Source organism: Centrocercus urophasianus, unplaced genomic scaffold, assembly GCF_019232065.1.
Source record: "Centrocercus urophasianus isolate 14NV4802_14NV808 unplaced genomic scaffold, USGS_Curo_1.0 seq_22, whole genome shotgun sequence".
NCBI lineage: Eukaryota > Metazoa > Chordata > Aves > Galliformes > Phasianidae > Centrocercus > Centrocercus urophasianus.
This window is the reverse complement of record NW_024884778.1, coordinates 16,787,465-16,804,132: the sequence shown is the minus strand read 5'-3', so window position 1 is coordinate 16,804,132 and position 16,668 is coordinate 16,787,465. Positions and strand designations below refer to the sequence as shown.

Genomic DNA, 16,668 nt, shown 5'->3' with positions numbered 1-16,668 from the left:
GTGCAAGGCTGGAGCCAGGAAGGAGGCAGCTTTCTCAGATATCTGCTCATGCTTTAAGCAAGCAGCATAGCAAAAATGCTTCTCTCCAGCTCCACTTCTCCCTCATCCTCGACTTTAAGCTGAAAGTAACACACAGGGGATGTTACCCACGTTGTCAGCCCCCATCCCCTATGGCAGCTAGACTGTAATGACACAAGTCTATTACACCAGCTCAACAATCTGGTTCCCTGCTGAGAAAGAGCTCTGCTTATATCTGGATCAGCTGCCTGGGAACACTCCTCTTCCTAGGACACTGCCTAATAGGACTGCTCCCCTATCCCCACAACCAAAGTACATTTTCCCACTCCCCTCTAGGAAACCAGCAAGTCGTATCACAGCAGACAAACGTAGAGTTTACAGCACTCAGCAAATCTGTCTACAAAATATTTATTGTTAACAGCCACAATATTGAGTTCTCCACATTCACGTATTTACACCCATCTGCAGATATACCACCTAGGAGTTAAATTCACCAAACCAGCTCATAACCGAAGAGACCAGCTTTTTCTCAACAGGATCCTAGCCTGGACCCAAAACCAAGGTGGAGACTCTTAAAGTGCAAATACAGGCAGAAGCAACACTGGAGGAAGATACACTGCTGCTTCCACATTTGTTCACTTAAGTGCTTCCATGTTCCCCAGACCAGGAGCCTCAAAAACTCCACACCAAAGTCTCCTACAGTCCAAGCAGATGAGCTCAGCCAACAGCATTATTTAGGAGCGGGCCGTCGAGTCTTGCTTTCCCTTCAGCTTTATTTTGTCCTAAAGAACAAAGGGTTGATCTACAAGATCTCCAGTGTGGGTGGTGGGGTGTAGAATGCTGATTCCTACTTGGCTTTACGTAAGTTTGGGCACTGTTAGATCTGAGAGTGCTGTTTTTTAATGAGGTATGTTTCTCATTGGGGCACCCAACTAAAGAGCACAAGAACTGTAGTCTTCTAACTTTTAGAGACACATGTAGAAGCTGGAAGCTAAGACCTTTCTTCTCCTGATCTTCCAGAAACACGGGATACCAAAGTTTCTTAACGCTACTGAGCACCTTTCCTTCTTTTAAAAGGCAAACAGAAAGCATTCACTGCTATACCAACCCATAAATTTGGCTTTGCCACTGTGCAGGTAGCAGCTGGCCCTGGGAAAGCATTCCAGTATGAACTGAGCCTTAGTGCTGTGTTGGGCACAAACGTGTGAATTCGTCTCACCCCAGAATTCCACTGATAGCCTTCAGGGATGTGTCCCTCCAGACTGGGACTTTGGTCCTCTTCTTCTGTTTTAAAAAAGCTTTTCATGCTGCAATGCACAAAGTTCTACAACACTGCAAGCAGAAGAGAACTGACTAACTGTTTTTAAACAAGCACTCAAGCCACGTCAACAAAGAACATTTTTAGAATAAAAGACTTCCAAATGCCTTTCCCTATAAAAAATAGCAGGAAAGAAACATCTGGGTGGGTATCCATTCTCTAAGGCAACAGAGTTTAAAACCATTTGCTACCGAATGTAAAAGCAGACTGTTAAAAGGTGCTACAGACCCCAAGGGGCTGTATGTTACAAACCACTGCAAAAGATGGCTGCTTACAGAAACACTGAGAAAGGTGAAATAGCACCGAGCTGAAGAGATGGTGGTGAAAACCCAGTGGGAGCATAAGGTCAGAGATATCCACCTCCCTTTGCCCTGGGTGTTTGTAGGTGCTGGTGGGACAGTACTCACTGGGAAGAGGGATGCTGGTGTAGTGCTATGAATCTCTCAACTGCAGCTCTAACAGCAGAAAGGTCTGGTGAAATCAGCAGCACTGGTCTGCTGCCCCCTTCGCTCCGTGCTCCACGCTTGCCAGCATTTTACATTCAGAAGAGAAGAATAGACTTTCAAGGCCACGGCCCAGCATGTAACACCAAGCACATTTAGAAAGGTAAGAATACAATAAATGCCACATTTACTCTGAGCTGGTCACTGGATGTATCTAATCAGTCAACATCACAGGAGAAAGAACCTGGAACCAGACTTAAGACTGGAATTTGCCAGCAAGCCCCACTGGAGTGGGAGAGCACCTCTGTGGGGGTGGTCCTTGGAACAGGGCCACAGCAGAACAAAGCCAGCAAAAGCACATTAAGCTTTACTTTCAATGCAATTCCATCTGGCAAATGAAGCATCGCTTTTTTTGGGGGGTTGCCACAGCTGAAAACCTGCACCCCCAGTAACAAGTGCACAGTGTATGAAACAACAAACCAACTGTGCATGTTGTTGCACCAGCCAAGAGATACAGGTCTAACCCCAGTCTGGGGAGCACTTAACAGAGCTTATTTACAAACCAGGAGGGGAAAACTGCATTGGTGAAAGTGAACAGCTTTGACATCCCACAACACTGGCCCACATCACATTCTTTAATATCTAGAAGTAAAAAAATATGGCCCATTCCCACTGCCCCCCAAAAGTATTTACAAAATCAGCCAAGATGATACACAAGGAAGATACAGAGGCATACTGTGCTTTCAGTCCCAGATTGGCTTCCCCATCTTCCTGCTGACAGACTCCTTTATTGCTTGGGACACAGACCAGACTTCAGCACTGTGTGCCCCCTTTGGGATGCTGGCAGAGCAAACAGCAGGGAGGCTTCTTAAAGCTCTGGCAGTGTCAAAGATGTGTATGGTTTGTTGCACACTAAATTGCCAAAAAAGGATGACAGGATGCATGATGTAAATGTACAGTCACCCACTCTTTCAGCATGTGTTCAATTGCAAGAGTCTCCAGCATGTGTTCTTCGAGTTGAAATCTGTCAGTGTTCACATTTGGCACAGAAGTAATTTCCATCCGTGGACTGCAGTGAAACAGAGATCCCAGATGTGAAAAACATGCACTTGTGGGAAGGAACTGCATGTTCCACCTTGGAACATCAATTGTATTATGCACTTAAAGGAGGAGAATACAAAATTACAGCTTAAAAACTGCCACAAGCATTCTGTAAATAAAGCAGACTCCCCTGCTTTCATAATACTGCGCCAGTTTCAACTTCAGCTGAAGCCTGCTGGGCATGGTCTGCAAGGTAAGGAAGTGTTGTACGTCACTTCTGAACATGCTAGGAGGTCAATTGAAGGAGTTCTTGGAGAGGAATGCAGCCAATAAGGTAAGACATATGGAAACATATACAGGAATGGGATCAGAGTCTAAAAGATGTAGGCAATTCCAATACTATCCTTGCAAGAATACACTGCTGTTAGCAGCATGGAAAATCATCTGACAGTAGCTGCAGTGTAGGAATTAGTCATCAATAGTCGGCAACCAGAAGGCCTACAAGAGAGGAAAGAAAGAACATTTGTCACTGAGCAGAATGCAAATATCCTACAGCACAAGTCAGGAGCTGCTCGTGCCTCCCTTCCATAAGCAGGCAGGCAGAGACACAGGAGAGGCAGCAACACCCTCCCAGGGGTTTAAACCCTTTCTGAACCTGCTGTGGTTTGCACTGCATGTTCTGCAGAGCAAAGCCAGCCTTAAGCAGAATGAAAATACCAGCTGTGTGCAGCAACCAAAGAAATTCACACTTCTGCATTCATTCACTGCTCCGCCTTCACGCATGCGTTCAAACATTTTCCTGCCAGTATCACAGCATCACAGAATTGTAGGGGTTGGAAGGGACCTCCAGAGATCATTGAGTCCAACCCCCTGCCAAAGCAGCTCCCTACACCAGGTAGCAAGGTAGCAGTACTTGCTGTGCTGCCCCATGTACCTACCTGAGGTGAGGTGCAATAAAAGCTTGCTAGAGGCCCACCTCTCAGAAAGCCCAAGGAAAAGCCCATTGGTGCCACAGAACCTTCTCAGATCCCTTTCCAAAAAGGTAAGGGCATCACAGGACCAGGAGGAAGTTCAGTGGTTTTCTTACCATATTTGAACACGCGCTAGCAAAAGTCATGAATTTGGGGTTGAACTGCAGACACGTTATGGGACCTGTGTGCTTCCCATCCAGCACTGCCACTTTCATCCCACTTTCCCCGTTCCAAACGTGAATCTTCCCATCCTCTGATCCTGCAGGCAGGAGTGGAAAACAAAACACACAACATACACTGGGGAGGCCAACAAGAAAAGCCAAGTTCAACCTGTCTGTGAACTGAAGGAACAAGCACGCCTCCTCTTCTCAGCTTAACGTTTACTTTTCTGAAAGTATCACTACAGCATTTACAAAACGTGGCTACTGCCACACATTTGCATCCAACAGATGCTTTGTGTCTTTGCTCTGTGGAGACCCAACGCAGTGCAACACTGTTCTGCCAAAGAGATTAACGACCATCATCACTAATCTGAAGAGGAGAGCTCAAGTGACCAAGTGAGGAGCAAAGACCACTGGCAGCTTGCACTCGTATATAAGAGGCCAAAAGCTGAGTGCAGGAACCACTGTCCACAGAAGTGCTCATTTCAGGCACAGGATAAGCATGTCATTACGTGTGCAAACTAATTTGCAGTGAAGGTCTCAGTGACCTATGCCAAATACCAGAAGCTTCACTGGAAATGTCGGCTCCCCACATTGCTGCAAACAAGACAGGCTGTTCACTTTAAAATGCATTTTGCAAGCATCGTTATTTGCAAGGTAACTCTGAAGCTGGAGGCTGAACCTTTCTATAACTCAACTCTGGTTTAGTCTCCTTTTAAACCGGGTTCCCAATAAAAAAAATGCAAGGAATTTCTTCTGTTCCTGTATTTACACCCAGCCTTCCAGGAAGAAAAAAATTAAGGAGCACAAGTTATAACTTCACCATATTTAAAATCTGAGCAGAAATCTGCATTTGGGAACTTTTTTCACTAAAAATTTTATTTAGAAGGCCACAGTAGGAACATGAGTTTGTTCAGTAAAGTGCTTTCCAAAGAGAAGGATGAAGAAAGCAAGAACAATCCCTTCTCTGCAAGAAGAAAATTCTCAGGCAAAACTTTCTGCAATTATGTCGCTCACTTGCAGGCTCACTTCAGATTTGTTCTCAAGGATGCTGAGCCAATTACCAACAAAACAGAAAATCCCTGTCAATGTGAAGAAAGCTAACAAATGCACTGTATTATTTAAATACTTTCTGCTTCCCAACAGTGATGTAACTGGTGTCCTAAACAACATACAGCACTGAAATTTCTTCTGAGTATCTTACCTATCATGATGAACTGGGAGTCTGGTGTGAAGGACGCCTCCAGCGTGACAGCCTTACTGTTGTTATACCCCTATGGCACAAAGCAGAAGATGTAGTAGTGCACTCAGTAACCTCCCAACCAAAGGGCAGAGCCCCTCTATGACATCACAGAGCTCTGTGTGCAGAGGGGCAAGAAGGACGCTGGGTTTTGTGATACCCCAAACCAGCTTATCTCTAAGGTCCCTTCCGACCCAAGCCATTCTATTGAGTTCAATGTCAAGTTCCAAGCAGGTAACACAGGCACCGTGCTCACCCCAAATGTATGCAGGACAGCTCCTTTAAAGGCATCAATCAGTCGAATGAATCCTCCATTAGTTGATATCAGGATGAGTTTGCCATCGTTACTGAACTTCAGGCCCGTCCACTCACACGTGCGGTCGTACTGCATCTTAAACGTCGCAAACGGCCCCTTCAAAGGGAAGAAGTTCCAGAGTTACAAGAGAAAATCTTTAGGCCTGAAATATCAGACAAGGGAAAATGTCACACTTAAAACACGCTGCTGGATGTTTAGGTTTCAATGAAATATGAATCTGCAGTTTTCAAAGCTGAAAGAGCCACAAGTAGGGGGTTTCAGTATCTGATTTCCCTTACTCTACTACATTTAACAGTAGGAATACATTTAAGGGAATGCTGGAGCTTGAATTTTCAAAGAAAGCCAACTGAAGTTAGACAGAGCCTGAGGCAGTGTTGCTGGCATCTGAATTTCATGATTTTCTTTGGTATTTCCATCCTCTGAAGGTCTCGGCTCCACCTTTCCAGTGATCCTCCAGATTAAGCAGCAAGGAAAACAACAACAGAAACCCTGAATATGAGATTGGAACAGGTGAAAGAGTTGTAGAAATCAACTCCCACAAGTGTTTGGGAATGGATTTCAGGACCTGTTGACAGCACATACTGTCCATCAGACACACACCAAGCAAAACCCCACAGGTGCCAAGCACAGACACCCCAGAGAGCAAGCTGGAGCAAACAAAGCCTCTGAGCACTGAGTTTGTGTCACTTCTTGCAAGCTAAAGTGTAAGAAACAACATAAGGGTGGCTCACCTTGTCAAAAGAACGGAGATCATAAAGCTTCACCATTTCAGAATTGACTCCAGCAGCAAAAATCAACCCTTCTGGGTCAAAAGAGCAAACCGGTTTCCCCTGGAGATGCATTAAACCCTAAAACAGAGGAAGTCCACATTATTTTCATGAAGTGGTGCTCATATTTCCTCCACCACCCCCAGAGCCCACTGCAAGCAGGTCAGAAGCATACAGGCTGAGTTTCTGTTATGAATATTGACATCTCCCTACATTGCTAAGTCAGCCTCTCAAATGCAACTCGACTACTTCAAAACATCACACCGAGCTTCCAGTTTGGTGCAATGACAAAGTTTACACTGGAACAAACTGAGATCTCCTTGCAGCTGTCATTTACTCAAAGTAAGGAGAGGAGAGAACATGTTGTAACTGTATTAGCACCCACAGGAGGCAATTGCACAAAAAAGTGCTGCTGAAATTGACAGCAATGTGCAACCAATTTTGGCATGAGGGGGAAAAAAGCTATTTTTGAAGCAGATAGAAACAGCTCTGGTAAACACCACTGCAGAACTTTCCATCCCAACTTCACGAAACCTCACACCTTCCAGATGTCAGCAGAGCATTTTTATGGCTTAATGTGAATTTTTCCTCAGCTCACACTAGGAAAGACTCGAGAGAATCTGACAAAAGCCAACAAGATGTGATTTCTGTGTACTGACTGGAAAGCCTGCGTGTCAGCCAAACGTTTCTATGTAACTGTTCATCAACAAGAACATCTTTGATTAAATCAGCAATACAGTTAAGCTTCTACATTCAGCATAATACTGCCCCTCAGTAGCCTTTGCTATTTTTTGTCTAGTTTAGGTCAGCTTTTCCCTGAAACTAAGCAGTAAGTTAGCCAATACAAAGAATGCCCACAATCAGGACATCTTTAGTTTCATGATCATGTTTCAGCAGCTACAGCTGCCATCTCATGGGCAAACCAAAAATTACAAGCAACAGCTCCTCAACCTGTTTCTTAGCATTTGCTGCCTGCAGCTTCCAGTTGCAGCTCCTGGTACAGTTATTCTTACAACTTCAAACTTTGCTGTCACAGCCCTGTCACTGCAATTACAACCTTAGTATTCATTGCAACTCCAAGACTGAAATTCATCCCATGGCAAATTCAGACACTGGCATAAAACACACATTGCCAGAAAAAAGCAAAAATGTTAGGGAAAAAAAAAAAAAAGCTTACTTCTAGGGCAGCTCTATTTAGTGAAACATGTAACCTTTCATCTCCTTTTTCACTGACAGTTATATCATCTGAAATCAGAAAGCAGCCCTCTTATATGCAGCCCCTTATATGAGATGAGGGCACACTGCCACGTTACCTACAGGGATGAAACAGCTCATCACCACTGAAAGCTGGACATTTACTCCCAGTCCTGTTGTCAGTTTGGGCAATTTTTATTTTTTTTCCACTCTATGTAAGCTTGTTTCCACTAAAAGCAAAACAAAACAAACCCCAAACACAGAAAACTACTCTTTCAAAACAAGTAAATAAAAATGATAGGTTTTTCTTTCCTTTTAGAAAGCTGCATCTGCTCACAGCCAGGTTTGATGAGCAATAAAGGCAATGGAAGAAGTAAACAGACCATACGGTTGCTGTGTTACTTTACATCATCCATTTCTTCATCCAACTTCACTGCATCAGGGCATCAGATTTAAACACAAATGCACAATGAACACACAAAAGGCATCTCCCAGCACCCCTTCTGTGCAGAGATGCTGGCTAAGAGAACACTTTCTGCATGGGGTAGCAGCCTGATGTTTTATCAGTTGTGGTGTTATGTCTTGCTCTTCACAGTGCTTCTCCAGTGCAGAGACATAAGTAGAAGCAAGTGGTGTTACACAGTGTGACATGCTTAATTGAAATAATTAAGAATCTTTTTGAGACCTCTTGATCAAGACTCCTTCAGAACTCCAAGAAGGTGTTAATGCTGAACGAGCAACAGCATTTCTCTTTCACACATCCATTTGCACCTTTCCAACTGAGAACAGAACACACAAATACACGCATTGATCTGATATCTCACCTGACAATTCGGAGAGCGAAGATCCCAGAGTCGAATGGTTTTATCCAAGGATCCAGAAATAAAAGTATCATCCACTGGAGACATTGAAAGGGCAACCACTCTGCAACACAGAAGGTAAGATGCATCAAAGACACACAAAAGGAGTCGATGAAGCAACTCCTACCTCACCAGCTGTGTACAAGCTGGCGTTGTATGGTGTTGCTATTCAACAGTTCTACAGAGCAAAAAAGAAAAGGAGGACTGACTGGAGTGTAACACAGCTCAAGTGCAGCACAAGCACCATTTCACCCTGTCAGTTTCTCCTGAAATGCACCAATCCACATCTTACCTCTTGGTGTGCCCAGGAAAATAGCGAATGTATTTGTTGTCATGCAGCGACAGGTACCGGATTGTATCTGAAACCATAAACAAACCATCAGCTTTATTACACCACAAACTCAACATTATCTTACAGCTGCCACACAGTTAACTTGTTCCCCACAGCAATAGTGAGTAAGCCTGGTCAGCTGAGCTCAAGTCAGACCTGAAACCCAATCAAGTTAAAAACAGACACAAAGCAACTTGGTTTCCACTGCAGAAGGGGGAAGTCAAGCAACAGAAAGGATACTTTGTGCACTCTGAAGTAACATCACGTCTTTGAAAGGGAAAAATGCCCTGCAGCTTATGCACATTAATTGCAAAGTTGCTCAAATTAAAGCAGCAGCAGGTTTTACTCCAGCACTCTCACAAAACCAGAACTTTCCAAAGTTGATGCTACTGCTTTTATTCTTGCTTGACAGTAGGAAGATTGCTGTCTTACCTACGTACCCATCCATCAAGTCAGTCTCCACCTGAACAGTAAAGCTCAGGAAATGTGTGAATTTATCCAGAGAGAAGAAAAAATATGAACTTCAAGGCCAGGACAAGACCATTAAAAAGATTAATTGAGAGCAGCACTAAAGCATTTATCAATTAATAATTTTATTGAGCAAAGGCCAGAAGTACCCAGAATTTTGGAAGGCACTGTTGAGACTTTCACCCAAGATTAAAATAAATCTTTGTAAGAGGAAGCAATTTGCTGATTGATTAGAGCACAGAAGTGAATTTTTTTTAACCTTTATATGCAGACACATTTGAACAAAGAAACACGAAAAGCAGAAGTCAAACATCTGACATCTAAAAGCAGCTTTCAGACAGAAGGACTAACAAGACAGCATCATCCAAATTACTTTTAACACCAGCTGAAGGGAACTAGTTTGAGCTCCTGCTAACTGGAAAAGATTGGCCTGATGCATCTGCTCCACAGTGCTGTGTGACTGCATACTGCTGTAGTGATGAGGAGTGCTGAAGCTCCAAGAAACCAAGGGAAAACTCAGAAGAACAAGGTCAAAGGGATGCAATACACATGGAGCGTTTTAACACTCGAGAGTTACAGCATCTGGGGCTTTTTGAAATGATTATTCTGCAAAATTTGGGATCTGTGGGAAAAACGACTGAGTTACCATTTCTGTTTGAGATCAGAGTTCTGAACCAGCCTCTGGTATTTGGCAGTAAAATTAAGGCTGGCTTGATCAAGCAGGAAACACAACGCTGGCGACACGCTGCTCTGAATGGCTTTAAGTGACCTCAGGTGACTGTTAAAATGAAAATCCCTAAAACCAGCACCACATCCCATACTGACTGGGACTGGAGCTTCAATCATGCTGATAAGGCACAGCTCTCGTTTTTTCCTGTGAGAATATCATTACCTGATATCCCAAGTGTCCTTGCAGAATTCATCCTTCCTTGCAAATAACCCTCTGATCCTTCTTGCTGGCAGCGCTCTGTCCCAGGCAAGGCAGTGGCCTGTACAGTTATCTCCTGTACCGGGTGGTATCATAGACCCTCAAACTGTACAAACTACTACCTCAGCCTGGAATCAGGCAAGAGGAACTGCATTCCAAGGTCTCGAGATCTTCAGAATTGAACAGATTGGTGCAAGTCCAACGCTGGGGAGTGAGGGACAGCACTCCAGGACGTTCCAGGGTCGCTGCACGGAGGGTTACCACACACCTTGCCCAAGAGCATTAGCTGCTACTGAGGATGTGGAGCCCTACAGCACTGTTGGTCTAAATCTCACAAGCATTTTCACATTCTACTTTTTTCTTTCATTCTAATAACTATTTCTTTTATTCTAATTAATTCTAATCCTAATGCTTTCCTTCAGGATCAGCACTCGTTAAACTCTCGCTCCTTAAAGACAGACCAGTGCTTGTAAACAAGGACTCTCAACTGAAAACAGCATTAAAAATGTTAAATTAAGTATAAACTAAAATAACAGCCAAGCCAGAGCTTCTACAGAACAAAGTAATTCTATAAATAAAACAAGTATGCTGGCCGTGAAACAGACTGAAGGGCCAGTGCTTCAGCCCCACTCATCATTCTTCTACATCACCAAAACCTGTTCCATCACAAACTTGCTTATTTCCAGAGCAAGCTAGGCCTGAATGTGTAGTCTAACTTGACTTCCAAACTCTCCACGTCCACCTGCTCCAGATTCATATTCACTTAATTCCATTGACATCCTAGCACCCGCCAAACACCAGCATCTCCACCTTTAAGCTCTACATCTGCAATAGAAAAAGCAAAACTACTAACTCAGAAATCAATGAGTTTATAAACGCAATGTCAGAGCCAATTTAAGCAGTGCTGTGCTAAGAGACACAGTCAATGAAGAACTCCTGGCAGACACTACCAACAAAACTGACACAAACTGCTCCAAACCAATGGACTCCAGTTTTTCTCGCCTTGAGAAGCAGCAGTGCCCTATGGAAGGACTGGCCTTCTATTTATGCAAGTCCTAAACTGGACTTCTAGATTAAATTCAAATCCTTTCGTTGATAGTCGTGAAGGTCTAAAAAGCCCTTCAGTGTCATTGATCTGAAGAATGTGGCTGCTGCAGATAGCAACTGTGGGAAAAACAGCACGGAAACCAATTTTCTGCGTGTGCCTATTACAAGGACAAAAGCAGTGGGGCTCATGAACTGAAACAGCTTATCTCAAAAGAGCTCTGCGACCTCCTGGCTGTGGCTGGTGGGTTGCCGAGTTACCTGAGCTCTCTGTCATCTCTGCTGCAGAACATTCCCTTTCTTCACAGCTGACCTGTGCATCAGGCATTTAGCCCGCCCTCTGCTGCATCCTCTTCCTTCCTCACTTCACAACAACAACATAAGGCACAGAGGCTGATTACAGTGGTATCAACCAACAAAATGAACTGCGAGTTTTTATTTTTTCTTGAACTCCCCAGGGTCAAGAAGTGAAAGTTCATCTCGCTCACAGCACCTCCACAACTCACAACAGTACGCTTGAGAGAATTTCACTGAGCTGTGCATTAGACTTGAACATCAGATCCCCCGTGGCAGCACACTCACCACCTAAAAGCTGCTGCAAATTTTTGCCAGCCCTGCTATTTACACCCATGCACATCACTTCAAGCATACATGCACTAAAAACGCTCAACTATGGCAGATCACTCACCATCTATCTTGTTGGAGCTGTACACAACTGTGTTGGCTGCGTGTGTGTACCTGATGAGGTCCACTCCGTACTTCTTACTGTACAGCGTTCTCTTCGGCCTGTTAAAAGGAAGCAGAAATAACTGCCCTCACACAAAGCTCAAACCGAACCTGAGCCCATTAGCAGTGCCTGTTTTCATTACAAGATTGCTTCGGTCAGATGTTTTTATGCAATGAAAGAAAAGCATTTGTATTTCATTTTCAAACAAGTACCTTAGTACCATCTTCCAGAGCATCCCTCGGCTTGAGCTCCTTGGGATGCCAGCAAAACCCACTTATGAGTCTCCTTCCAACTTTCTTTTTCCCCACGTATACAAATGAAGAGCTGGGGCTGCTAGAATAAGAAGCCTTTAATGTCAAGCAGCACTGCCTCATCAGCACCTTGCCAAAATCCATCTGCTGCGTGTTTCAGATTCTGATTTTGTCTTTTTGTCTTCAAAACCTCAGAGATCTCATTCAGAATGCCTTCCTGGTATTAAGACAAATGCATATCAGTGCTATAAGAAAGCAGTGGTAACATAGGGACTCTCAAACTGCTGGAGAACTGAAATATATTCAAATCCTGTATCAGTTCCAGCATGAAACTCGAGTGTAACATCGTGTGACAAAACTGGAGACATTCAAAGAGCAAACACACAGAACTGGTTGTTGAGGGTCTGGCAAGCAAGGAATATACTGCAGTAGTAGAAAGAACTGCAAAGGAAGTGTAGAAGCAGCAGTTTAAGTGTATCTCCCTGCAGCAGCAGAACTGAAAAGCGGTGCAGGCTCTCCAGCACCTTCCTTCCTCTTTCTTCCCCAGCTGAGGCAGCACAGTGGTTTCTGAGCTGGGCAATGGACCAGGATGGGTTCTGGTATCAACGTAAGAAATAAAGCAATCTCTTCAGTGAGTTGCTTCTAAGCCACTCCCATAAAATATCTTACTACTGCAAACTAAAGGTAACAGCGTGCAAATGGAAACAAAACAAGAGCAGTTTAAACCAATACTGCTGCCAAAGAGCAGTTCACCAGATTACACCCTCAGACAAGGTATTTCTAAAACACTCAACTGCTTCCTTGTGTTCTTTAGCTCCAAAGCAACACACCCAAACAATAACAGGAGCTGGAGATGTTTCCTATCAGAACAAAAATAGACATTAATCTTAAAGATCAGCTCTCGAACAGCAGAAGCCACAAGACTTCAAGTGAACTTGCTGAAGAGAAGCTTCCATTAACTGAAAGTCAATAAAGCACAAATCATGCAAAGCCCTCCCCCACTTCTACCCCTTGTACCAAATCCCAACAGATTCTTCCTCACTTCCTTCCAGTTGATTTTTACATCAATTTCAAAAGCTTAGCAGATGCAAAGATGCTACAAAATGAAAACAGAACACACATAACAAGCTTTAAAGTACAGAATTTAAATCTGGATAACTTGAACTCTGTAATCTTGTGCCTGATGTGCTCCCACCTCAGCTATGCTGCTGAGCACCTACAAACAGCTTAGGTGAGAAGAGACCTTCCATGATGTATAAAGAATATCTACATGCTCTGAACGTGAATAATGCCATGATTATGTGTAGATATGCTTTAAGGAAGGTGAATATGTAAGCTGATACAAGCAGCAGCCAGTCCCTTCATGCATTAGATTGCCAATCTAGCCAGCCTAACTGCAAATCAAGCAATATTGCCAAAGCAAAGCACCCCAGAATAGCAGTCTAGTCTGCTACAATGAAGAAACAGAGCAGGCAAGGCTGGTATCTGCAGCTGTATAGTATGCTATGGCTCCTTCTGGTAAAAACATCACCCGGAACTGGAGCCACCAAACGTCTGGTGAACACCACGGCTAAGCAAGAATCCAGCTCCATCACCTCTTGATCTGTATGAATAAAACACAACTGCTACACACTAAGATACAAGCGGAACCCCTGCTAAGCCATCTTTGTATCACAGCAGGGTTGCAGACCCACAGCCATGAGCCCCCAGCTGAAGTCCCACAGGCTGCCAAAGCTCCCCATACATACAGCCTGAGGCTCACTTCCATGGCTTTGGTTACACAGCTCTTACGTGGCTTATTTGTAGTGGCAAGGCAAACAAGATGAGTGCATGCCTAGAGTATAACTACACACAGATGCACTTCCTATGCAGCCAACAGAACACCTAGCGGGGTGGAGGGGGATTGTCACTTCTATTTAAATGTTCCAAACGCCATATAAATGCATCCTGAAACATGGGTTGCCCTGATGAAACCGTAGGGCTGCAGCAGAAAGTCATCAGGCTTCTTCACTTACCATAGTTAAAGCAAACCTAAAGCACACATCAGTAACAGGCAGAAATGGTGATGGAAGGACCAAATGCCTCCCAACACATCAAACGATTCTTTACAACACTGAAAGGGTAAGAGCAGTCAATAAAGCCTGCATGAGCATCACCACCCCCCTGCTGCTGTATGTAACTAGGATCAAGAATGCAATCTGGAGCAGGCACCATGCACGTAGCCTTACCTACTCTTATAAAAATGAACACAAATTCACTTCAAGCAGAAGTCTGCAGTGTCAGATAGAGAAGAGCAACAGTTCTCACTTGAAATATCAGCTAACTAAACAGAAGCCTAAAAAAATAAGTAATCTACAAAATCAAGAGGATATGCAGGATGCAGTCTTTCAAATACACCACCTATGATGCCTTAGTCTGCTTGAAAAAACAACAGGGCTAGAAGTGCCAGGCTACACTGACACATTAGCCAGCGGAACAATTTTTTGCTCTGCTGCATTATTACCCTGTCATTTTCATACTCTGTCCTACAATAGACACACAAGTTTTCCTTTCACTTTTTGTACGTATGTTATGCTTAAAAACATTCCAAGTCAATATCAAAGCCACGCCAATTACTCTTTCAGAGCTTTCAGTTATCTCAACATTGTAACTGTTCCATTTTAATGCACTAATGACATCACTGTGAAGCACCCGTTTGCCCCAGAGTACAAATTTGCTCACTTGTCAAAACATACACCATCAAAGTTATCAAAGTCTTATTTGTGTGTTTTTAATCTTCTGAACAACAGCACTGTTAGCCAACGGCTGCAGAGGTTTCTGGGGTTTTGTTCTTAAGACAGAAGAAGTGCTGCATGATCAATGAAATGATTCTGTTTGACAGGAAACCAACACGCCTTAGTTTTAGTCTACTAGCACAAAGCAGTATCATAAATAAGCATCTTGATTGAATACACATCGCATGACCACAGAATCACCAACGTTGGAAAAGACCTACAAGATCATCCAGCCCAACCCTCCACCTGTCACCAACAGATCTCACTAAACCATGTCCCTCAACACAACTCCTAAATGTTTCTTGAACACCTCCAGGGTCGCTGACTCCACCACCTTCCTGGGCAGCCCATTCCAGTGCCTGACCATTCTTCTGGAAATTAGTATTTCCTAACATCCAGCCTGAGTCTCCCCTGCACTTGAGTCCTTTCCCTCTGGTTCTATCACTAGTTACACAAGAGAAGAGGCCGACCCCCAGCTCACTGCAACCTCCCTTCAGGTAGTTATAGAGTGATAAGGTCCCCCTGAGCCTCCTCTTCTGCAGCCTCAACAATCTCAGTTCCCTCAGCTACTCTTCATGAGACTTGTGCACCAGACCCCTCACCAGCTTAGCTGCCCTTCTTTGAACCCACTCCAGGGCCTCAGTGTCTTTCTTGCAGTGAGAGGCCCAGAACTGAACATTGAACTCGAGATGCGGCCTCACCAGAGCCAAGTACAGGGGAACAATTACTTCCCTACTTCTGCTAGCAACACTATTTCTGATAAAAGCCAGGATGCCATTGGCTTTCTTGGCCACCTGGGCACACTGCTGGCTCGTAAAGACACGCAAATCATGTATATTCCAACCAGCATTTACAGATAAAAGTAGGAACGCAGAATCATTATGGTTTTAACCTCTTGAGATCATTGAGTCCCATTCCCACCTGCCCACATCCCTCAGTGCCACATCCCCCAGTTCTCTAACACCTTCATGGACTCTGATTCCCCCAGGTCACTGGGCAGCTGTGCCAGAGCACATTTTCCCAGTACCCAACTAGAAAAAAAACACAGAGCACTGCACTCCACCCTCTCACAACACACCTCAATGACACAACAGTCCCATTCAGGAACAGGGTTTTATTGAACACATCCCCAGGCTACTGTAAGTTACAGTAATCAGACAGCCAGCCTTGTTCACCTTTTATTTACACAACAGACGAATGCAGCTACTTAATACAGCGCTGCTCGCAGCAATTATCCGTGTTTTAGCGAGGCGGAGAAGCCAGTTTACACGCTCGTACCGACCCGCAAGGCTAGGATTCGATCCCTAAGCAGCGTGCGTCTCGCCGCAGCGAGATCTCCCCTCGCGCAGCCACCGGGGCCAAACAAGGCGCAACGCCCCACCGCCCCGCGCTGCTCCCACCCCGTTGCCCGCAGCCCCGGGCCCGAGACACTCACTTGCCCTCCTGGCAGTCGTACAGCACGATGGAATCGTCGTCGCTGCTAGAAATGACGGTCTCGCCATTGGGACTGAAGTCGAAGCAGTTGATCTTGTCCGAGTTCTCGCGGAACACCTTGGCCACGCGGAAGCTCCGCAGGACGTTGTCCGTCAGCTTCATGCCGCCGGGCCGAGCCGCGCTAAGGGGCGGCCGCGCTGAGGGCGGGCGGGCGGGGCCGCCGAGCGGGCCGGGAAAGGCAAGGCGGGCCCGGGGCACGGGAAAGCGAGGCGAGGCAAAGCAAAGAGGGGCTTGGCGACTCAGTGAGGCTCAGCGGAGGACGGAGAGAGGCGGCTGGCTAAGCGCGGGCGGGGCAATGCGGGAAGCGGCGGGGCCGGGCCCG

The 16,668-nt window shown here is 44.9% G+C and overlaps 1 protein-coding gene across 1 annotated transcript; it reads right to left on the bottom strand.

The window, feature by feature from the left end:
• Positions 1-410: 410 nt before the first annotated feature.
• Positions 411-16,484, bottom strand: WDR82 (WD repeat domain 82). The gene is made up of 9 exons (XM_042823507.1): positions 16,288-16,484; positions 11,789-11,886; positions 8,622-8,688; positions 8,294-8,393; positions 6,240-6,356; positions 5,449-5,604; positions 5,157-5,226; positions 3,908-4,050; positions 411-3,318 (listed from the first exon to the last, which is right to left on the bottom strand). Exons 1-9 carry the CDS (start codon positions 16,446-16,448, stop codon positions 3,289-3,291), a joined length of 942 nt encoding a protein of 313 aa, XP_042679441.1. The 5' UTR covers positions 16,449-16,484; the 3' UTR covers positions 411-3,288.
• Positions 16,485-16,668: the final 184 nt, after the last annotated feature.